Source organism: Podarcis cretensis (assembly GCF_951804945.1).
Source record: "Podarcis cretensis genome assembly, chromosome: 8".
NCBI classification, from domain to species: Eukaryota; Metazoa; Chordata; class Lepidosauria; order Squamata; family Lacertidae; genus Podarcis; species Podarcis cretensis.
Genome location: NC_137177.1, coordinates 28,388,212 through 28,411,433, shown reverse-complemented (window position 1 = coordinate 28,411,433; position 23,222 = coordinate 28,388,212). Strand labels below are relative to the sequence as shown.

At 45.3% G+C, this 23,222-nt stretch overlaps 1 protein-coding gene across 1 annotated transcript in view; it reads right to left on the bottom strand.

Moving 5' to 3' along the window:
• Positions 1–924: 924 nt before the first annotated feature.
• The window catches only part of LIN28A (lin-28 homolog A), a 49,189-nt gene continuing 26,891 nt past the window's right edge, over positions 925–23,222 (bottom strand). Inside the window, exons 3-4 of the mRNA XM_079986450.1 lie at positions 4,157–4,341; positions 925–1,483 (exon numbers count right to left, since the gene is read on the bottom strand). Coding sequence (XP_079842576.1) covers positions 1,267–1,483; positions 4,157–4,341 — 402 coding nt within the window. The 3' untranslated portion in view covers positions 925–1,266. The remainder of the gene's footprint in view (positions 1,484–4,156; positions 4,342–23,222) is intronic.

Sequence of the window (23,222 nt, the reverse complement as noted above, 5' to 3'; positions counted from 1 at the left end):
TCCCTGTCAGGCTTTTTGGAATCAGAAAGTGTAAATTTAAAAATACTACAAACAATACGAATTTAGTGTCCTGTGTTTGTGTTTGTATCTGTTACATTCTAGCCAAGTAATATGAAGCAGGTATGTGGCCTGTCAAATGTTGCTGAACTACAACCCCATCATTCTTGGCTATTGGCCATGTTTGCTGGGGCTGATGGGAGTTGTAGTTCAGTAGCAGCTTCCCACACCTGATGCAAAGCAACACATAGACAACAAAGAAAAACAAGCCATATTTCCAAGTGTAGCTCTCAGGCCTGGTTTGACAGTTAGGGTAGGACTTTGGCTTATGGAAAAAATTTCTGCCCACCCCAGTACATGCATTGTTTAAAATGCTCCTATTACATATCTGCAAGCGGGCCTACATTTCCACGAAAACCTGAGGACTAAATCTTTCCACTTGGCCAAGATGAATCCCCACATACATATGGGCAGTAAGAAACTTTGGGGTGACCCACACCTGGGCAGAAAACAGAGGCCACAATATTGTATCTGTCTGTGGTCCCCAAAGGTAGGAAATTTAGATGTATTATTTAGAACAGGGTCCTGAATAAACCCTTAATTCAACAGTGGGGAACCTGCAGCCCTTCAGATGTTACTAGAACCCAGCTCCCATCAACCCCAGCTAGCATGGCCAGCGGTCAGGGATGATGGGATCTGTGGTCCATTTACATCCCAAGGGTCGCAGGATCCCTACCTGTGCCCTAAAGGTCTGATTTAAGTAGAATGTAACAACTGCTTTCTCTGCCTGGCCCACTCCCCACAACATGCAACCACATGAGAACTGGAGGCAGCTATTTATTCCTGACAACTTTAACCTGTGCAAAAATCAAAAATCAAACCACCCCTGAACCAGATTTCTCAGCTGCTTTTTTTTTAAAAAAACACAACCCTCAAAATATTATTTGGATTGCTGGAGAAAGCAAAAATGAGAAAGGAGGAGCTGCTTCCCCATTTCCCAGAACTGAACAATTGGGGACAGGATTTGCAGAACTCCTCCCCATGCTGAAACAAGGGGAGGAGGCTGTGTCAACATCCAGGCTCTCTGAGCTTTCACTTTGCTAAAGTCTTACACATTTTCAGAGCTGCTGTTCTCTTGCTAGGTGCCTGCCTTCCCTAAGCCTGGAGGCAGAGGCTATTCACTGTTCCCCCCACCCACCCGCTCTTTTTTTGCCGACTCGATGCCCTGAAGCCTGTTGATCCGGTATATTCCCTACTGATTTCCCAACATCATTCCCTGGTTTCAGGAACAAGGGGTGAGCTGTGCATGTCCTCCTCCTCCTCCCGGAGGTAGGCGGGCTTTCCCTGAGAACTGGGCGACTGCTGCGTTTTGACGGGGCAGTTGGCCACCATGTGAGCAATGCTTTGGCAAAAGTGGCATTTCTTTGGTTGTGGCGGGAGCTTGCATTCTTTGGCGTGGTGATCCAGGCCGCCACAGTTGTAGCATCTGGGAAAGAGAAAAGAGACGGGGAGATGAGGCACGGGAGAAGTGCAATTTGTTAAAGATCACAAGGAGCCTTCGGCCTTCTCTTTTCAAAAAGAAAGACATCACCTTTAAGCCACAAAACCTAACATTAATTTACTTACAAGTTCTAAGTGCTCTGGGTCCAGAATACTCAAGAGTAAAACAACCACAATGTAAAAGAATTAATAATTTCAAATCCTTTAATAAACAAAACCTGGAAGCAGAATGTGCCACCAGGTGCAGCTACACAAGAATCATATACAGTTGTACCTTGGTTCCTGAACGGCTTAGTTGTTGAACAAATTGGCTCCCAAATGCTGCAAACCCAGAAGTGTTCTGGTTTGCGAACGTTTTTTGGAAGCCAAACATCCAACGCGGCTTCTGCTTGAGTTCAGGAAGCTCCTGCAGCCAATCAGAAGCCACACCTTGGTTTTCAAACAGTTTCAGGAGTCGAATGGACTCCCAGAACGAGTTAAGCTTGAGAACCAAGGTACCACTGTAACTGCAGAGTTAGAAGGGACCCTAAGGAAAATCTAGCCCATGGGTAGGCAGACTAAGGCCCGGGGCCTGAATCCGGCCCAATCGCCTTCTAAATCCAGCCCGCAGACGGTCCGGGAATCAGCGTGTTTTTACATGAGTAGAATGTGTCCTTTTATTTAAAATGCATCTCTGAGTTATTTGTGGGGAATATGAATCCATTCTTTTTCTCTCTCCAAAATATAGTACGGCCCCCCACAAGGTCTGAGGGACAGTGGACCGGCCCCCTGCTGAAAAAGCTTGCTGACTCCTGAATTCTAGCCCTAAGCTATCCCATACAGGGATAGAACCTGCAACCTTGGCATTATCAGCACCATGCTCTAACCAACTGAGCTATCCAGTACAGTTCTCTCCAATTTAAGCATACAATAATTAAGGGCACACACCGTGTGTATCATGAGTGGAGAGTACACATGAACGCCACTAGGGGGCAACCCTGCTCTGCTATCACACTGTTGACAGCTATTTAAGGTCTCCTGCGGAAGGCAAGATCGATACAGTGATGAATCCAGAGTAGAGTCCCTAAGACGGTTGGATGGTGCCTTGTCCGGTTCCTTCTAGCAACTCCTGCAGCCAAGCTGGTGCCGAACGTATTGCTCTGTTTTCCTTTGGACCTTTTCAGCAAGGCCAAGGGGGGTGGGTCTTGTCGTCTGGGCAGCTCAAGACCTCCAGACACACTGCCCAGGCTTGTGCCCAGGGAGGTCACTTGGGTGCTGCTAATGCATCACTTTGACTTCACCCCCGGAGGCACACTCCATTGTCTCTTGAGAAACACGGATGCCAACAATGTTCATCTCCAAACACAGGAGGGCATTCCTCATGAGGAGGCGTACAATTCACTGACAAAGAACATGCTTTTCATGTATGCATCCAGCCAAGCATATTTCCCTGCCACCGGCATTTAAAAGAATCCTGGCTTGCAAGATCTTAAGCTGCTGACATTCAAAAGCAGTCAATTCTGCACAAAGCAGACAAATGGCTGAACTCAGCCTTCCCCAACCTTCAGGTGTTTTGGAGAACGACTCCAATCAGCCCCAGCCAGCACAGCCCACGGTCAGGGATGATAGGAGTTGTAGTCCGAAACACAGACCCATATTATGGTGTCTCTTTTCTTTTTCTGATCTCGCTGCGCAAAGGGGAGGGGGTCTTGGGGGAAATGAGACCGATCACAGCTCCATCCTGCAAACACACGTTCGCAGAACAGGAGCACCAGCCCGTGCTATTCAGCCCCTGGGTGCTTCTGACCTCTGACCTTTCACTTTTGAGTTTTTTGCCCTTTCCTGGGAAATTTGCATCTGCCATTCATTTAAAAGGCTGAGGGAAGCCCCTAGCACAATGTAAAGGCTGCTGCCCAATCCCTGTCCAGAGGAGGCGAAAGCCACTCAAGCTCTTTTGAGTTGCTTGGGCTCCGGCCTTAAAGTAACAAACTCTTGATGCCTGCTACTGTACTGTGGGGAATGGCCCTTTAATTGTAGTGAGGGCAGGCAGGCAGGCAGGCAGGTTGGACAGCAGCTGAAGGTTCTGGAAGCCACACTGCCTCTTTGCCACTCTCCCTATTGGGCCTCTGGGCACTGATTTTTAGCAGCAAACAGTCAGCATTGCCACTTTTGAATGGGAGCAAAGCTTGGCTCCCACCTGCAGTGGACAACCACCAACTAAATTTGCCCCAAATGCAATGCCACGACCTATAGATCTTTTAAATAGATTCCATGGAAACCAGGCCTCTGTAGGACTGGGAAGATTAGGCCTTGCTGGGGAGAAACCCTAAACAACCTGGCTTGGGATTTCACTTTCTCTTCTCACGCCCACTGCTTGAAGAATGGAAGGGAACTGTATTTCTCTGGAAAAGACATGGATGGAAAGTTCCTCTGATGCAAGAAACAAATGATTGCTGATTTTGAAAGATGAATTGAATATTGGGACTTTTAGAATCGTTAGTAATACTGCACTGGATTTGTTTTTTACTGTGGTCACATCGGTACCTTACATTTAAAGCACTGTTATACAACTGTGTCTTCTCCCAAAGCATCCTGGGAACTAGTTGGTTAAAGGATGCAGAACACCCAAGGTCTCATAAGCACAGCAGCTGCTTGTTTCCTTGCTTAAGCCAGGTCTTACCTATCTCCTTTCGGCCTGCGCTTCTGGAGGTTTTTCCCCTTTGGTCTCCTCTCGCTGCCGATGCAGAACACTCCCCCTGGGCCGGTGACTCGGATGGACTCCAAACCCTTGCAGGACTTCTTGAAGGTGAATTCGACTGCCTCTCCTTCCTTCAGGCTGCGAAAGCCTTCCATGTGGAGCTTGCTCTGGAGGCCAAGGGGGAAAAACAGAAAATTATCCTGTCTTTGATTTTGTTCCCTGGATCTCATAAATTAAGTTTAATGTTTCCATCAATGCATAACCCCATATTTTATCATACCATTCTTTAACAGTAGCTGATCACTGTTTTCCTGCATATACTACTACTACTACTACTACTATTATTACTATTATTATTATTATTATTATTATTATTATTATTGGCTTTGTGTCAGGAAATCAGTTATAGAATTGCTGCGAGACATTCTGGTTTTGCTTGCAACATATTAACATGGTTACTCTTCTAGAAGTCATTCAGGCCTAACTCAAACTTCTGCTTTATAGCACATTTGCAGAAGAACCCAGGACAACAAGAAATAGAAAGCATGTGCCAGAGAACACACACACACACGCAGAGATTTTCAACTAATTAAAACTCAATCAGCTACATTGAAAGTCTCCATTGAACCACTGTGCTTGTAACATCTGCAGAGTGCCCCGAACAGGTCTCTAAGGGTCATCCTCTAACGCTTGCTCCGATTCATTTCTCAGCAATAAAAATGGATCGATGGTTGTGTATGTGTGTGTCCCTGGCGTGCTCAGTTTGCCATTGTGACATTACACCGCCTCCTTTTTACCTTTGATAGAGAAACATTTGTTGTTTAAATCCTGAGTTCCACAGCAGTTTTATCTAAGGTGACATAACCGTGGAACTTCCTACGTTTTTCACAAGGAGAAGACTTTTCCACTGTTGCTGAAATAAGACTCTGCTAGTAAAAAAAACACCACCTCAAAGTGAGGTAGTGTAATCTGGGTCCCATCTGCACTGTATTTTTTAAAGCAGCATCATGCCAATTTTAACACTCATAATCTAGGGTTGCCATATTTCAAACAGTGAAAATATGGAACGCTTTTTTTTTTGCCAAAGTTGTTGAGGTTTTTAGCAAATTCATATGGAAACATTAGTGTGCCCCCCCAAAGCATCCTGGGAACTGTCTCCTACAATTCCCAGGGTTCCCTGGGAAGAGGGACTGTTAACCACTCTGAGAACAGTAGCTCTGTGAGGGGAATAGGGGTCTTCTAACTTGCTCCCCATACAAAAGATGGAAAGAATGAGGGTGAGAGATAGCAAGTGAGGTTATGGTTAAAATTAGGTTAGCAATGGGGACTTATTAGTTCAAACTCCCTATTGCAATCATAATGAACAACAGCAACACAGCTAAAATACAGTGTGTGGTAAATTGTGGTGTAAAGTGCCATCTCAGGATTAAAAGGAGCCCTATGGTCATTTTCTTTTCTTTTTCCAAATACATTTTTATTGAGGTTATGCACATAACAAACATACAAACAAATACAAAAGAAAAAATTATAACAAAAAAAAAAGCGTCAAGATATACAAGCCAACTTTTTCCTCTCTCTAACTATACAAAGATAGATTAATCTGGCTGTTTCACAAAACAGTAAACGATTAAAAAAAAAAAAAACACACACACACACGCAAAAACCACCTCCTGGACTTCCTTCCATCCTTTTGGTAAGTATCGAATATCTGCTTCCATTACGTATTTGATTTTTAATCTATAGGCCTAAATTCACACGCTGGTAGTATTGTTCTGACCCCGCCAATCACATTAAGCATTTATTCCAATATAGTTCCAGTATTTACTCCAATTTTTCAGAGATTTCTGTTCATCGTGGTCTCTTAATTTACCTGTTAATTTATCAAGCTCAGCATAATTTATCATTTTAATTTGCCAATCATTTATATTGGGGATAGTTTCCACTTTCCAATATTGTGCCAATAAAATTCTCGCTGCTGTGGTGGCATAGAGGAATATCGTTCTATCTTCTTTCTTAATATCTTTACCCGTCATTCCCAGCAAAAAGGCTTCGGGTCTTTTGGGGAAAGTGTATTTAAATATTCTTTTAAGCTCATTGTAAACCGATTCCCAAAAGCCTTTCACCTTTTTGCATGTCCACCATAGATGATATAGGTCACCCTCCACCTCCCCACATTTCCAGCATTTCTTATCTTTTAGTCTACACATTTTGGCCAACTTCACAGGGGTGTGGTACCACCTATATAGCATCTTCCAAACATTTTCTCTCAGAGACATACATGCTGTAAACTTTATATTACAATTCCACACTTCCAGCCACCTTTCAAAATCGATATTATAACCAAAGTCAATTGCCCATTTAATCATTGCCTCCTTCACCTCCTCGTCCTTTGTATACCACTCTAAAAGTATGTCATAGATTCTAGGTAGGGTTTTGTTTTTACCTTCTATTACTTCTACATTGAATTTTGATTTTTTGTCATCAAAACCCAACTTCTTCTTGTCCTCTTTTAGCAAATCATTCACCTGGTGGTATTGCAACCACCCAGTGAATAGATTTTTTATCTCTTCATAAGGTCTAAGTCTTGGCCCTTGGTCTGTTTTTCTTAACATTTCCTCATAGGTGGCGTTTTTTTCCTCCATGTTTGTTTTCTTCACCGTTAAAACCTCAATTGGTGAGATCCACCATGGGGTCTTTCTTTCAAGGAGATTTTTATTCCTTTCCCATGATTGGTATAAAGGTCCTCTAAAAATATGATTTAGAAAGCTCTTGTGGACCTTCACTTTCCCATACCAAAGGTACAAATGCCTATGGTCATTTTCAATCTGTTTTAGGAAAAGTGAAAATTATATATTTCCGCCTATCCTGTGTTAACCATTTCCAAGACTTGTTGAAGTAGTTCCCACTATCATTCCTTAGTCAGACAGGCCATCTGCTGTACACAACAGTTCCTTAGAACAGAAGGGTGGTTTTTTAAAAAAATAATAATGAATGGAGCATGCCCACCATTCATGAGTTGCTCAGTAACCTAGATCATGTGACTGCACTTAACTTCCCTCTGGCCGAGTTGCAAGGAAAGCCCATATTTAAAAATGGTGCAGAGCCATTGTGTTGATTGGCCATCTCACAGTCAGTGTCGGCTCTCTCTCCCCAAAGCAGAGAGTATTTAATTATCTTCTTCCGTATCCTCTCTGCTACCAACAAGCATTGGCCCCTCGGCCATTCTAAATGCACAGAAACTTTGTTTGTTTGCTAATTCAATAAAATGTAAGTGTATTAAAAGTAAAACAAAGTAAGACACAGGCTGATGAAGTTATTCCAAGAATGAAGCTGTGATAAAGAAGTCACATTTAATTTGCAATCCTAAACACTAGACAAAGTGGGGCTTACTTTGCACTAAACACACATAGGATGTGCAGTTGTTTTAACATGTTTTTTGCTAACCTGGTGTCTTCCAGATGTTTTGCACTATAACTCCCATCAGACTTAACCCTCATTGCTTTTGTCTGACTGCAAGGTGTGCTTGAACTCTAATAATGCCTCCTGCTTTGCTGGATGGAGGGGAGAGAGGGAGTCCAGAAACACACCTTCCATACAAAGGTAAAGTTTAAATCCATAGTTCTTCCCTCTTTTGTCTCTGGCCCCACTCACCCCTGGAATGTGGCCCCCAGAAGTTGCCCAGAAGGGAATGCAGCCCCCAGACTGAAAAAGATCCCCCTTCCCTGATTTGCAATCATTGCACCCACAGAAACAACTGGGCAAACCAGCCAAATGGAATGAAAACTGGGGGCACCTTGTTGATAGTTCAAAGAGGTGCATTCAAGTCTCACCTTTGGCATGGCCTCACCACATAGACCTGAGCATGGGTGTCCAGAGGTAGGGGCAAGGGCCCAAGCACCCACCACCCCAGGCAAACCATAACCCACAATTGCCTGCTTTAAATGATTTTTTACAGAGTAAAGTTCTAGTATTTGTGGAACCTGAGATAGGAGGCAAAATATACAGGCACTATTCTTTTCATATATATTTTTTTCCTGAGGAACTAGCCTGCTTCTCCAGTTTCAGTGTTCTACCTTGCCTTCCCCTCCCCCCACCCCAAGAAAATTCCTGTAGACACCCTTAGGTTTGGTTATGCCACTTGCCCCATCCCGAGTGGAGCTCAGGCCACCGCACCAGAAACCTGGGCTGTGTACACACCATACAGTGGTACCTCTGGTTACGTACTTAATTCGTTCCGGAGGTCTGTTCTTAACCTGAAACTGTTCTTAACCTGAAGCACCACTTTAGCTAATAGGGCCTCCTGCTGCTGCCACGTCGCCAGAGCACGATTTCTGTTCTTATCCTGAAGCAAAGTTCTTAACCTGAAGCACTATTTCTGGGTTAGTGGAGTCTGTAACCTGAAGCGTATGTAACCCGAGGTACCACTGTACATTTAAAGCACACACCACCCTGCAAGAATTCTGGGAACTGTAGTTTTTGAAGAGTGCTGGGAACTGTAGCACTGGGTGGGGTAAAAGGACAGCTCCCAGGATTCTTTCAGGGTGCTCTAAATGTATGGTGCACAAACTGCCTTAAACACCGGTTTCAACTTAGGCTCTCCAAAAGTCATCAAAAAGCAGAATGTGCTTCTCTGTTGACTAAGCAAACAGGTCAGACTCCTGGTACTTTTCAACCAGACCTGGGAAGGAAGAAGCATGCAGCTTTTCCCCATTCAGCACTTTCCCTCTACAACCCCTTCCCCAGCCATTTTCCCCTTGACACAGGAAGCACACACCTGGGAAAGGGTTGTGGTGTCAAGTGGCAACACTCCCTTCCCCAACTCATCCTTTCACCTCTCTCCTTTGCAGCTGTTTGACAGCAGCCAGAGCCCCGTATCTGCCTCTGAGCCCTCTAGCCCGGCCCCTTACACCCTTTGCATTATTACCTGCTCTGTCCTTGCAAAAACAGGGCCAACCAAAGTCACACACTTTTTTTTTTTGCTGGTCTTTCATCAGATAGCTTGCCTTAGCACTCCCAGTAATCAGTCTATTTAGATTGAAAGAACAAAACCTTTACCCCTTATCAGCGTTCAATTCTAATCACAAATGGGGCATATCTTTGATATTTTGAGGCAACGCAAGCATGTAATCCTTGCTGCAGATTGGCATATCAATCTATTGTTGGCATGGATTGAAAGTGCTGGGGCTTCTACAAGCCCTCCTTTGATGTCAATGTATGAGGTTCGATCAAATGATTTCCAAATCCAATTTCACCCCTGGCCACAGATGCTTCACATTGGTGTCTTCTCATGCAGCTGGGAGGGAGGATGCTGAAAACTCTCCCCCATCTCAATAGAGTTGCACCATTCACACATAAGCACAGAGCCATATGGGGCCAAAACACAAGAGAAGCGTCTCCCACCTGGAAATGTGAATCATAGCCATATCCTGAAGGACAGATTAATCCCAGATGCCAGATGTGCCCATTTTGAGAACAGATGGGTCTACTGAATTGTAAGCTTTCAAACAGGTACTGCGAATAAATACAACTCCCCACCGACAAGCCTATTTAGCCTTATCTGGTACTCTGGGAATGCCTATGACTGGGACCTGCAATAAAACGTCACAGCATGGACTGTACCCCTGGCGGCCACTTTAGTGCTTCTAAAGTCAGTGATGGCCACAAACTTGGATGGCTTTAGGATTAGACAAATTCATGGAGGAGAAGGCCATCAGTGGGAGCCAGTGTGGTGTAGTGGTTAGGAGTGGTGGACTCGTAATCTGGGGAACCGGGTTCATGTCTCCGCTCCTCCACATGCAGCTGCTGGGTGACCTTGGGCTAGTCACATTTCTCTGAAGTCTCTCAGCCTCACTCACCTCACAGAGTGTCTGTTGTGGGGGAGGAAGGGAAAGGAGGTTGTTAGCTGCTTTGAGGCTCCTTAAAGGGAGTGAAAGGCAGGATATCAAGTCCAAACTCTTCTTCTACATCATCAATGGCTACTAACCCTGATGGCTAGGTTCTGCCTCCAGGGTTGGAAGCTGAATACAGATTGCTGGAAACCGCAGAGAGAGGATCTTGCTTGTGGGTTTCCTATAGGCATCTAGCTGGCCACTATGAGAACGGGATGCTGGGCTAGATGGACCATTGGCCTGATATAGAAGCGCTAATCCTATGTTTCATTCTGGATTCCAGCCACTCCATCCCCCCCTCATATTGTTCCCAACATTCGTCAGAATTATGTGGCCACTGGGTATGCCCAGTCCTCAATGGACTGTTCTGAGAACATCCTGCCCTTTGGGGATTTTCCCCAAGCCCACTGATACCTCTGCCATGTGTGAGTAGGTGTCAATTGTTTTGGCAGCATGTGCAACTGGTGCTCACAGGTGGAACATCAGAAACAGCGGGAGTGATAGAAGAGTTCACACCAGCATTTCCAGAAATGCTGCCTCCCCCCTCCCCTCCTTATTGAAATGCTGCCCATGAATTACAACATTACAAAGAAAACAGGGCTGCTCTTGTGCAAGGTTTTTAAAAGCTGATTTTCCAACTGCACAAATCTTCCTTAAGACACCCTATGCTAAATCATCATCATCATCCTTCAGGAACAAACAAACCATTTTCATATGGCACCAGAAGGCCAGGAGTGAAGAGGACAAGGGAACCCCCAGTCAGGGGAGCTCCAAAGCCTGGGGGCTGTGGCCAATAAGACCCTGTCCAGAGTACCCACCTGCTTCATCAGAAGGCAAGGGAATAGGGAAATAGACTGTGACCTATGCAAATGGGCAGGCTCATTTGAAAGAAGGAAACCTTTAAGATCTTCTGGTCCCAGGAGTAGTAGAAACGGGCGCTGGCCCTGGGATTTGGAGGGCAACTTTGGTGCAGGGCTCCAACCTGGGAGAGGCAGGACATGCAAACTAAGAATTAGGCTGTGTTTTGTCTTGTTGGACACTCTGTGTTGGGCAGTGGGCCTTTTGCTGCATTGGGGTTCTGACAAATGCCCAACTTTGCCACATTCTGGAGCCAGACTTGCTAGAAGCCACCTTCATCTTCTTCTTAAATAGTTCATGCCCCTCAATACAAGGACTTCCAGGGCTGCCAACAGCAAGTGAGCACCATAGCCCGGTGGTAAACCATTTGCTTTTCGCGCAGAAGGCCCTTGCTGAAATTCCTGGCGTTTCCAGTTATGGCTGGAAAGAGGCCCGTCTGAAGCCCTGAACAGCCACTGCCAGTCATATACAAAGCAGTACAGGGAAGCTTCCCGCATTCCCCGTGGTGTGGTCTCATTCTTTTCTCAGAAAAGCAAAGAGCCACATTGGGCAAGTTAATTCAGAGAGGTTCAAAGTAAGGCAGTTTCTTATGTTCCTAAATAACAATCTTGCCCACCTTCCAGGGTGGCACCCTCAGTTCCTGTAATGCGCTACACTAGACAAGGCTGTGGAGCCTCACCTGTTGCCCTGGCTGGGCTGAGCAACACTCTTAGAGCTCCACATAGTAAGGGGATAGGACTAGAGGAGGGCAAGCTGTCTTGTCTGCCATTGCTGACCTTCTCGAGGAAACCAGGATGCCTTTCCAAGGGCTCCCGGGAATACAGTTCAGAAAACTATAGCAATAAAACTAAGATACACCCACATATACACACCTCAAACTCAGTGATCTGGTGTTTACAGAGATCCTGAGGATAGGTAAAGGTAAAGGGACCCCTGACCATTAGGTCCAGTCGTGGACGATTCTGGGGTTGCGGCACTCATCTTGCTTTATTGGCCGAGGAAGCCGGCGTACAGCTTCCGGGTCATGTGGCCAGCATGACTAAGCCGCTTCTGGCGAACCAGAGCAGCGCACGGAAACGCCGTTTACCTTCCCGCCAGAGCGGTACCTATTTATCTACTTGCACTCTGATGTGCTTTCGAACTGCTAGGTTGGCAGGAGCAGGGACCAAGCAACGGGAGCTCACCCTGTGGCGGGGATTCGAACCCCCGACCTTCTGATCAGCAAGTCCTAGGCTCTGTGGTTTAACCCACAGCGCCACCCGCATCCCGATCTTGAGGATACTGAAACCTTAAAGGCTCGTGTGGGTGGGTGTGCGTGCGCGTGTGGGTGCATGCATGAGCCACATTTTAAAAAGTCCATCTCCCCAGTGGTCAAAGAGATGCACCAATTTGCACCAGGGGACAAGTTAGATCAGTGTCTCCTTGCAAATATGGGCAGCCGACCCTCTGTGCTAGAAGCAGCTGCCTCTCAGGGAGCGCTGAGTGAAATGTGAAATACCGCTGTTTATTTTGAGGAGTGCTTGAGAGATTGGCCAACCAACACCAACAACAAAAAAAGCAATCTTCTCTTCCCCCGGGGAACAGGAGGGAGAAAATTGCAAGGAAGGCTGTCCACCCCCCCTCCCTTTGGCCCTGGGTCTTTTGAAGTGACCTGCAAAAGAAGCTGGTGGTCTTCAGAGCACCCCAAGCCCTCCCCCCTCCTTCACAAAACACACACATTGTTCAAATTCCTCTGTTATCAGATAGGTAATCAAACTGAAGCCCATTGAATTAGTCAAATAGCCCCCTTGCATCTGAAAGAAAGAGGCCCAATGCCCCATCTCCACACACCACACACAAAGCAGGAACATTCCCAGGCCTTCTCCAAAAAACTCTTCCACCACCCCTCCCCCCCTTCTTCCCCCAAAAAAGGACTTAAGAAAAAAAGAAACAGGAGCTGTTAGAGGGAGAGAGACAGAGACAAGAGCACAAGTGGGAGAAGGAGAGATTCTGGTCGCAAAGGCGGCAAAAAGAAGGGATTCGGCTTTTAACCACCAAAACTGGGCAAAAGGAACAAAGAGCTGCCCTGGTCCACAGGGATGGCCAAATTCCAGAAGTTCCAGTGTCTTTGGAGGAGGGGAAACTTGGCTGTGTGAAAACCTGAGTCTGTCTCCATCCATGGAATTACCATCTTTAAAGCCGGTGGACGAACGACTGCCTATTTTTGCCATGGTGGCGCAAAATGTGCAAATAATTGGGGTTCTGCAGCTACCATGGTATAATTGTGGCTGCCTATTGTCATTTTTAGGGACGCAGGTGGCGCTGTGGGTTAAAGCCTCAGCGCCTAGGACTTGCCGATCGAAAGGTCGGCGGTTCGAATCCCTGCGGCGGGGTGCGCTCCCGCTGCTCGGTCCCAGCGCCTGCCAACCTAGCAGTTCGAAAGCACCTCCGGGTGCAAGTAGATAAATAGGGACCGCTTACCAGCGGGAAGGTAAACGGCGTTTCCGTGTGCGGCTCTGGCTCGCCAGAGCAGCGATGTCACGCTGGCCACGTGACCCGGAAGTGTCTCCGGACAGCGCTGGCCCCTGGCCTCTTAAGTGAGATGGGCGCACAACCCCAGAGTCTGTCAAGACTGGCCCGTACGGGCAGGGGTACCTTTACCTTTACCTTTATTGTCATTTTTAAAGCCTGGTTTTGCTTCTTAAAGGCAACGAGGTCTGTAATGGAGGTCTGGAGACGGAAGCAGGCTTCCACCAACAGCTGGATGATGGTCAAATCTGGATGTGCTATGCACACATGCTGATGCTCAGTGGTGCAGCATCTGTTTGCATGCAAACAGTCCCGGGTTCAACCTCCAACATCTTCAGGAAGGGATGCAAAAAAAGACTCCTTTCTGAAATCCTGGAGAGCCACTGTCAGTCAGTGTAGATAACACTGAGTGTGGTGGACCAAGGAACTGATTCAGTATAAGGCAGCTTCCTATGTTCCTATATATTTCTAGGCTGCAGTCAACAGGCCGAAGGTATCATCATGACACAGACAGGGGTGGATTCTCCACCCAGGGCCCCTGGATATTACATGCAAGTAAAATACTGGATCAAGGCCAGAGTTAGAAAAATATCCCCGGTACCTAATGATCACTACTCTTCCTAACCTAACAGTGGCATTTTCTGTTTGCTGAGAAAAAGGAAGCAGTTAACGCTCTGCTTTCTATTTTTGCAATGCAACCTGCACTTATCTTTTGCATTTTGAGACCTCTATATGACATTTTTTTCTGAAACACAATTTTTTTTAGAGGCAAGTCTGAATGAATATGGGCACATAGATAAGGATGCACTCTGCCCACAACAGCTTCTAAGAATATAAGAAGTGCCCTTCTAGATCAGGCCAAAGGCCCATTCAAGTCCAGAATCACTTTCTCACAGTAGCCAACCAGGTGCCTATGGGATGCTCAGAAGCAGTGTTCAAAACTAGCCAGGCACCAGGCACGTTTTGCTGCTGGCATAGGTTCAGTTGCAACTATGTGGAGCTCTCTAGGCGCCAGGTTGGCGACCCCAGTTTAAAAACCTCTGCCTTCGTCCATTTTTCCACTGTGTGTGTTTCTCCTTCTTGCATAACCGGGACAAGTGAATTGTTCTAAGAGCAAGCTACCGTCAAGCAACGTAGTTGAGATCACAGAATTGTAGTGTTGGAAAGGACCCTCCAAGGGCCATCTAGTCCAAACCCCTGACAAATGGACCTTATTCCGTTGTGGCAACCATTTGTTTAAGGTGCTATTTGGCACCGAGCTTATATAGCTGTGTTTCTAACACTGCTCAGAAGCAGGCCCTGAGTGGCAGCAGCACCTCTTTCCACTTGTGACTCTATGTGCTGTGTGAATAATCTTCCAACGTTCAACTTCATTGCATGGCCCCGGGTTCCAGCATGACAGGAGGGGGAGAAAAGTTATTTCTTTCTCCACGCAAGGCATATCTTATACATTTCTATCATGTTTTTGTGACTCGTTTTACCCCCCCCCAAACCAAAATAAATACCACTTATTGCTTGATATGGATAAGCAATCCCTAATAATTCTCATAAAATATCAGCAATCCATAAACACCAATAGGAGGTTATTCTGATGCTCCTCCTCCCTCTGTTCCAGAGCAGGGAAAGAAACTGCAGGTCTCCATTTTCTTCCTTTTTCTGCTGGAAACCCCTTTATTCCTCCCAAAGTTTACCCCTCAACAAACACCATTCAATTCCTTTTCTTCTGACATTGTGCTGGGCAAGTTGTCTTGCTGACCATCCAGCTCTCTTGTACCTTGATTGGACATTCTGTACTTCAAACAGCCTGTCCATGTCAGTCACTGATCTGTACAGGATTTTTACACAAGACTGGAGAAGCCACTCCAAACGAAACCATTTGGCGGTCAATGCAACATTACCCTTCTTGCTTGAAAACTAGATCTTTTTCTCTAACTTAATTTTTCAGTATTATATTTCTTTTTTTATATATGCTTTTCATTAGTTTTCTTACTTAACACACAAAATAAATTGACAAAAATGATAAAATAATAACAAAACAAAAATACATACATCCATAAATCCATATGTTCTTACAAAGGGGCTTAAGCCACCATATGCTTAATTCCCAATTCCTTATCTTCCTCAATAGACTTCTGTCTTCCTCAAAGCGGGTCTGTCTTATCTGTTTAATAAACCGCTTCTTTAATCATTTCGCTATTTCTTCTGTTATCTGAATACTATACTTATAATCCATATTGAGGTTGCCCAGGTTTTAACTTAAGGGCACTATGTTTTAAAAAATATTCTTTATAAATTTCCCACTCCTTTTTAGTTTGGCTGCCTCCTAATTGTCTCCATCATTTTTGCCAGTTCAGATATTCAAATAATTTATCCTGTCATTCCATTTTTGTTGGTACTAATTCTCCTTTCCAATTTCTGACAATTAATGTTCTTGCTGCTATTGTAGCATATAAGAATGTTCTCTTTTTTTCTCCATTTGGAATATCGGAATCTAAAATGCCTAAGAGGAAGGCTTCTGGTTTCTTTATGAAAGTTTGCTTAAACGTTTTTTTCCAATTCCTCATATATAATATCCCAAAAATTGTTAATTTTTTGGCAACCCCACCACATATGAAACAGTGTCCCTTCTGCCTGTTTATACCTCCAGCACGTATTAGATCTCATTTTATACATTTTGAATAGTTTGCCGAGAGTAATATACCACCTGTAAATCAGGTTTTCAGTATTATATTTCTATCCCACCTTTTTTCCCCTCCAAGAAACACAAGGTGGCTTACATGATCCTCTTCCTCCTCCTCTCCATTTTATCCTCACAACAACCCTGGAAGGTAGGCTAGGCTAAGAATTAGGGACAGGCACAAAGTTACCCACAGAGCTTCATGGTCAAGCAGGGACTAGAACCTGGATTTCCCAAGTCTCAGTCTAACACTCTAACCACTACACAACACTGGCTGCCCCCTCCCTCCCCCGCATTCCATTTATTGCCTTTTCTCTCTCCCTTCCTCCAAAAAGCCATGGGCAACTTACTGTCTCCTCAGCTTTATTGTTTTTATTTATTGTCCGCCCCTTTACCCTAAGGTCTCAGGGTGGGTCACAACAATTTGAAACACAACTTTAAAAACCGTTTAAAAACTTATGATGACAAAAAATACAGCCACGGAAAATAACATCTGACAAAAATAACAATAGCATCTAATAAAAAGTAACAAAAGTTTATACAAATGCTTATATTACACTCAGATTTCCAATTTTTGCTTAAATTTGGAGCTCTGAGCTGAGAATGTGACTCGGATCTTGGTGCTCACAACAATCTTGTAGTGTAGGCAGGGCTGAGTGAACAAGTGACAGGCCGATAGTCGTGGCTGGGAGAGGATTTGAATCCAGATGGTCTCCCATCCAGCCATATTCAAAAAGCACAAGTTCTTCAGCCTTGAGCCCCCAGATGTTATTGGACTACAACTCCTGTCCTTAACTGGACTCTGTTGAAATGAGAGGTATTTTCTTAATCTCGTTTAAGGGTATAGTTTTTCCTCAGTTCCCAGCACAGCCTCTTTTGGGGAGATCAAGGGTGGAAAGAAAGAAAGAAAGAAAGAAAGAAAGAAAGAAAGAAAGAAAGAAAGAAAGAAAGAAAGAAAGAGTGCCATATTTGATGGCTATCCCTGCATTTGTACATAGGAACTATGCATATATATATTTTGCATTTCCAGCAGCATTAAACCCTGGATGTTGTTTCTACCTAATGTGTTTAGGAGCGGGGGTGTCAGTCTCTTTGTTTGTTCTGGTCGGTTTCAGACTCTGCCCCTTTGACAGGCCAATAGAAAAAGAACAGCCTTTCAGCTAAACCCATCACCAGTATCAACAGAAATATCCTATGGCGGCCTACATTAATATGACCTCTGAAATGTTTAGGACTACAGTTCCCTTCAGCCCCAGCGTAAGGGAGTTCCAGTTCAAAACATTCGGAGGGCACCAGGTTGGGTAAAGCTGACCGGTGTTTAAGAACCTATTTGTTTCCAGATCAAAATATGTATAGTGCTGAAAGGAAACCAAGAACTGGCACTGCTTTATAGCCCCAAGCTGTGTGCTTTCAACAAGTACCTCCTGCAGTTGCCATCTCATCAGGAGGCCCATTCCATACAGTGTAGGAATCCAGGCCTTTAATGTAACAGCACCTACTCTTTGGAATTCCTCCCTCTTACATATCAGAGGGCAGAGCCTCTTGGGGAACTTTCCTTTTTCAACAAGTCTTTCAAATTGAGATACACTTTTTTATCCCAGTTTGCATCTATATTAGATTTGCAAACATTTTCATAAGTGCAAATTGTTGTATCAATGTTTTCAGATGTGTTTATTGTTAAATTGAAAGGTTTTCTAGGAAGAGATCCATAAATACAGTTAAATAAATAAATGCATGATTTGAATCTGGGCACAGTGCAGTGAACCCTGAAAGCTCATATTTCATTTCTTCTTCTTCTTTTTATATATATAAAAAAGATAACACCCAAGCTTCTAGTCCTTAAGGCTGCAATAGCAGGCTCAAAATGGTGAAACCAAACATCGGAGCAGGGAGCTGGGCAGGATTACTAGTGAGAGGATAGAGAGATTTGCAGAGCACTGAAGAACCAGAATAAATTATGCTCAATACTATATTCCTATTGCACACTTATTTCTGACTTAGCCCCACTGAACATGGTGGGATTTAGTTCTGTGTAAACACATGAGCCTCTTACAATCACTTTATCCTCCTCCCATCAACCCTGTGAGATAGGTTGGGCCAATCACTATCTTTCAGCCTAAGGCTTCATGTCTGATTGGGGGTTTCCATCCGTAGTCCTAGTCCAACATTCTAACCAAAACACCACATTGGATATGGTGCTTGATTTGCGTCATCCACACAGGTGACAGAATTCTGCTTTCCTCAGATAAGTTGGATTGACTACCCAAGGCGCAGGTGAAACTTGAATCCAGGTGTCTCTGCACTGGATCTCTCCAAAGGACTAAGGCAGGGTTAGGCAACCTAAAGCCTGTGGGCAAGATGCGGCCCAATCGCCTTCTCAATCCGGCCCACAGATGGTCCGGGAATCAGCATGTTTTTACATGAGTAGAATGTGTCTTTTTATTTAAAATGCATCTCTGGTTTATTTGAGGGACAGTGAACCGGCCCACGGCTGAAAAAGGTTGCTGACCTCTGGACTAAGGATACAAGACCAATTCTACAGTAGGCAAGAGCAGTCTTGCAAATATGTCTACAGAAGCTACTAGTCTATGAAAACAAAAAAACCCTTTAAAATTGATTAACCCACCTGTGCATATATAGTTAATGTTAGCCACGTGTGGCAGCCTGAAATAGAACCCCCATACCCCGAAAGGTCCCTGGGTGAATGATGAAGGAGAGTCTTACTCAGTGCAGGTAATGATATCCAAACCTACTTTAGATCAGCTTTCTATTTGAGCACTAGTGTGGTAGCTATAGGCAAGAAATCAGATACTGAAGATGAATGTGGGGGTGACCATATTGAAATACGAGTTGGGACTCCTACATTGCTGGGGTTGGACTTGATGACCCCTGGGTAAAGGTAAAGGGTAAAGGTACCCCTGCCCGTACGGGCCAGTCTTGACAGACTCTGGGGTTGTGCGCCCATCTCACTTAAGAGGCCAGGGGCCAGCGCTGTCCGGAGACACTTCCGGGTCACGTGGCCAGCGTGACGAAGCTGCTCTGGCCAGAGCCAGAGCCGCACACGGAAACACCGTTTACCTTCCCGCTGGTAAGCGGTCCCTATTTATCTACTTGCACCCGGAGGTGCTTTCGAACTGCTAGGTTGGCAGGCGCTGGGACCGAGCAGCGGGAGCGCACCCCGCCGCAGGGATTCGAACCGCCGACCTTTCGATCGGCAAGCCCTAGGCGCTGAGGCTTTAACCCACAGCGCCACCTGCGTCCCACGATGACCCCTGGGGTCCCTTCTAATTCTATGGAGGCAGGACTAAGCAAAGGATTCCATCCCTCCTCTGCACCCAGCATAGAAATGCAGTAGCATGCTGCTCCAGGAGAGACAGGGCTCTCTTTCTCTCTCCTTCCCTCTCCTGCAAGTCTCTAGCAGGCTAATAAAAATGTTTTGCAGGTTAGTAACTCTTACTTCCTTGTGATGTAAGACACAGCGCGGACATCTGATCGGCATGGACCAAAACTTTGAATGGAAAACCGTCCTCCACCCTGGCAGTGCTCCATCAGAACATATGATCTGCTTTTCAAATTCTTGACTGACAATCTCTGTAACTAAACACCCCTATTTAACCTGGACATTGAGCAAGAAAGGAGGAGGTGCTACAATGAGCCACACTGCTTCAGAAAGCAGGTGGGAGATAATATTTTGATTGCTCTACTGCCTTAAAATCAACAAGAGATAGCAATAGAAGCGTGCACACAAAACAAGAGTGGCTTTCTTAAAACGATCAGTTTCTAAGTGAAAGGTTTTGAATTCCACCAATCAACAGAATGATTATTACATTGAGATCCCATTGTTCCTCAAAGGAGCTCAAAAAGCAGGATTCCTTGTTCTCCTCATCTCTCCTGCACCATAATCCTCTCAACAACCTTGGGAGGTAGGTTAGGCTGAGAGACTACCCAGTGGGCTTCATTTATTAATGTGGATTTAAAACAGTTCCAGCACACAAAACAGATGCTTTTTTCAATCTTGGGTCCCCAAAATTGGAGACAAATCTGAACTCCTTTAAACCTAAAACACAAATACATCTATCCTCCTTCCTAAAGGCAAAGGCCAGTCCTCCTCCTCCTGCCCCCATCCACAGATTGGGCGAGAAATAGTATGACCTCTTTTCTTAGATTTGTGGGGCAATCCAAACCAATAACAAAACCAATACAGAAGAAGAGCTGTCATTGTTCTCCAGACAGAAGTCTCCTCAAGGAGGCCCATGGCATGACAGCAGATGACTGGGGTTTACACTCTCACCTTGTAAACATAGGAAGCAGCCTTAAACTGAATGGGCTTCATTGGTGCATCAAGCTTAGTATACACAGTATCTACCACGGAGCTGAAGTCCTTCATGACTGTCCATAGCCTACCATCTCAAAGACTTCTCAAGCATGGGAATTAGCCACAGCCCTGCTGTTGTCCAAGCTTGATGAGAGGAGATCTGTCAAGAGGACAGACCTCCTTGTGGTACTCAGGGCCACAGCACAGCTTCCAGCAACAGGAGAGACTGCAGTGGTGCTGGATGCTGCCATCAGGGCTCCACTGTTCTCCTCAGGAAACTCCCAAACATTCCTAGTGCAAATCACAGTTTTCCTGCCATATCTCTTGCAGCACCTAGCATGCGTGGACAAGATGAAGATCATGTGGGATGCAGAGTTCCCAATAGCCTAGAGGCAGCAGTCAGAGTGAAAAGGAGCAAAGGTTCGAGGATGCTTCTGTGTTGGAGCATAAGAAGCTCCCTGCTCATGAGTCATACCACTGGGCCCATCTAACTCAGCAAAGCCTACACAAGCTGGCATTGGCTCTCCAGGATTTCAGACCTACAGTCTTTTCCCAGCACTGCCTGGAGAGGCCAGGGATGGAACCCGGAACTTTCTGCATTCAAAGCAGATGCTCCACCAAAATTACAATATATCGCCTCTGTTTACCAGAACAGAATATAAAGGGTTCTCACGGAACACCAACAGCCTCTGCAACGTATTGTTAGTGGGCAGGACAACCACCTGTCAATCACACATTGTCATTATAGTTTCACTTGATTGCTCCACTATCTCTGTTGGACTAAAAAAAAAATACAGGTGGGTAATTTTAGGTCACATCCACACCATGTGCTTAAAGCACATCCCTCTCCCGCCCAGAGAATTCTGGAAACTGTACCTTACCCCTCTCAGAGATGCAATTCCCAGCACCTCAAGAAACTAAAGTTTTAAGATTCTTTGGGGAATCTTTTAAATGTATGGTGTGAAGTCATACTGTGGACTTCATTGTGTTAGAGCAGGAGTTGCTTTAGATGGCAGTCTCTGTGTGTTACATCACTTATTTAAAAACAGGGTAAGCCTGCTGCAGTTGTGGGGCCTGAACTCTGCCCCAAAGTCCTGCCCTGGTGGCAGCACTGCCCTCCCCTTTTTTACGGTGCAACTTTTTAACCCTTGCCTGGCAAGCTATGTCTGCAAAAATCACATCTCCTATGTAAGAAGTCATTTTCTGATTTCCATCTACTCACTCTCAAGAGAGATGGTAAGAAATGGGTTAAAAATGGACCCCATCTAGTAGCTTGGAATTATAGGTGCCTCTGGGATCTGAAAAGGAGCTGCTGCCTTTGAGTGGTCAGCTAATATCAAATGAGCAAGATAGACTTTGTCCGGGAACAATCTATAATCACTGCCCCCCCCCACACACACCAGGTGTGACTAATGGCTGCATACCTTTGATCAGACCATTTAGGGAAGGAAATGACATGGGTTTTACCATCACAGAAGACTTTCCTGATTAAGCTCAGGCTCCTTGCTTGTTTTACAAGCCTGATGGGCTACTCACCCGAAAGGGGCATGTTATATATCCTTTGGCAGTTGTCTCCAAAACCACTTTACTATCACTTATTCCCAAAGGAAGGGGTATGTATTGGGAATGCACACCCAAAAGCTTTCTGCAGCCAACAGAGCATGCAACATGGCGGAGCCAAATCCATCACTTTTGTTTTCAAACACCAGCAGTGTTTTGTACCATATAAAAAGGTAAAGGGACCCCTGACCGTTAGGTCCAGTAGTGGATGACTCTGGGGTTGCAGCACTCATCTCGCTTTACTGGCCGAGGGAGCCAGCGTACAGCTTCCGGGTAATGTGGCCAGCATGGCTAAGCCGCTTCTGGTGAACCAGAGCAGTGCACGGAAACACCGTTTACCTTCTCGCCGGAGCGGTACCTATTTATCTACTTGCACTTTTGACGTGCTTTTGAACTGCTAGGTTGGCAGGAGTTGGGACCTAGCAACGGGAGCTCACCCCATCACGGGGATTTCAACCACCAACCTTCAGATTGGAAAGCCCTAGGCTCTGTGGTTTAGACCACAGTGCCACCCGCGTCCCTTTGTACCATATACAGAATATAAAAACAAGGAGTTCATTTTTGAAAGGAGAGCTTCTGAGGATCAAGGTTCCCATACAATGAGCTTGAAGCCCTGAGCCCAAAACCCAGATGAAAGAAGGATGAGGTGGAAATTCTCACTCAGTGGTCAAAGAAAAGCACTCTGTACATTTCCAGAGGCATTATCTGCTTTGCATTTTGTAGAATTATAGAATTGTACAGTTGAATGGGACCCCGTGGGTCATCTAGTCCAACCCCCACAATGAAAGAATTTTTCGTGCAAGGTGGGACTCGAAGCCACAACCCTGGAATTAAGAATTTCATGCTCTACTGACTGAGCTGTCCCAGCTGCTATGTTCCAGAGATTAGCCTGTGTAGTGAAAATAGACTCCACAAACACTGTATCGCTGTATCTTTTCAAACATCTTTCAGTACAGGAGAGTGCATTTATTTTCAGAAATTTACTTCTTGCCACTGCTTGAGGTTGCAAGTTCCTCTTTTTTATCTACTTTTGAGGACTGCACTCCCTTCTTTTGTCTATGCTGCAAGTCAAATGGATGCAACACTAAACCCTAGTTTGGCACTGCAAAGCTTGAGCCCATAAGAAGCCTTGGGTTTCTCCTTTCCCTCCGCTATATTGTCATTCCTTCCTCCCCTTCCCAATTTCTAGAAAACCATATGTTGCCAAACTGTTTTGTGTTTGCTTAGGAAAACAAGGATTGC